Source organism: Plasmopara halstedii, assembly GCF_900000015.1.
Source record: "Plasmopara halstedii genome assembly, contig: Scaffold_3109, whole genome shotgun sequence".
Lineage (NCBI taxonomy): Eukaryota > Oomycota > Peronosporomycetes > Peronosporales > Peronosporaceae > Plasmopara > Plasmopara halstedii.
In genome coordinates, this window is record NW_020190012.1 from 612,191 (window position 1) to 612,618 (window position 428).

A 428-nucleotide genomic window follows, 5' to 3' on the forward strand; every position below is an offset into this window, starting at 1 on the left:
CCAAAACTTTTTCTTGGAGTCTTTTACACTCTCCGCGTCGTCTTCGGCCTGCTGCGAACCCCCTCTGTAGGATAACAAGCGGCGGCATTGTCCACAGGGGTGTTGGGATTCGCAAGTAAAGGTGCAATTGCGGTATTTTCAGCGAGGGATGGCAATGTGCGTGACATTGCCGTCACGACTTCAGGAGTCTGTCCAGCAACGAGAGACTGCACGACTTGAATCACCGCCTCCGTAGAACGGAGAGTATCTTCTTTGGTACGCCGCTTGCGCTTCTAAACACGTGGAGCCACATCATCTTCTAATCCTCGCATACTAAGTCGGAGTCGTCCGACTACATATAGTCCACTATAACAGGTCGGGCACGTAACTCTCGGCCATCCGGTTGGTCTTCGGCTGTGTCGGGTGAGTTCATCGTACAAAGTAAAGTC

The 428-nt window shown here is 52.1% G+C and overlaps 1 protein-coding gene across 1 annotated transcript in view; it reads right to left on the reverse strand.

Moving 5' to 3' along the window:
- Nucleotides 1-23: 23 nt before the first annotated feature.
- The window catches only part of PHALS_07446 (uncharacterized protein), a gene marked incomplete at both ends in the record, with an annotated part of 959 nt that continues 554 nt past the window's right edge, over nt 24-428 (reverse strand). The window contains one exon of the mRNA XM_024720911.1: nt 24-272. Within this exon, the coding sequence (XP_024586063.1) occupies nt 24-272 (249 nt within the window). The remainder of the gene's footprint in view (nt 273-428) is intronic.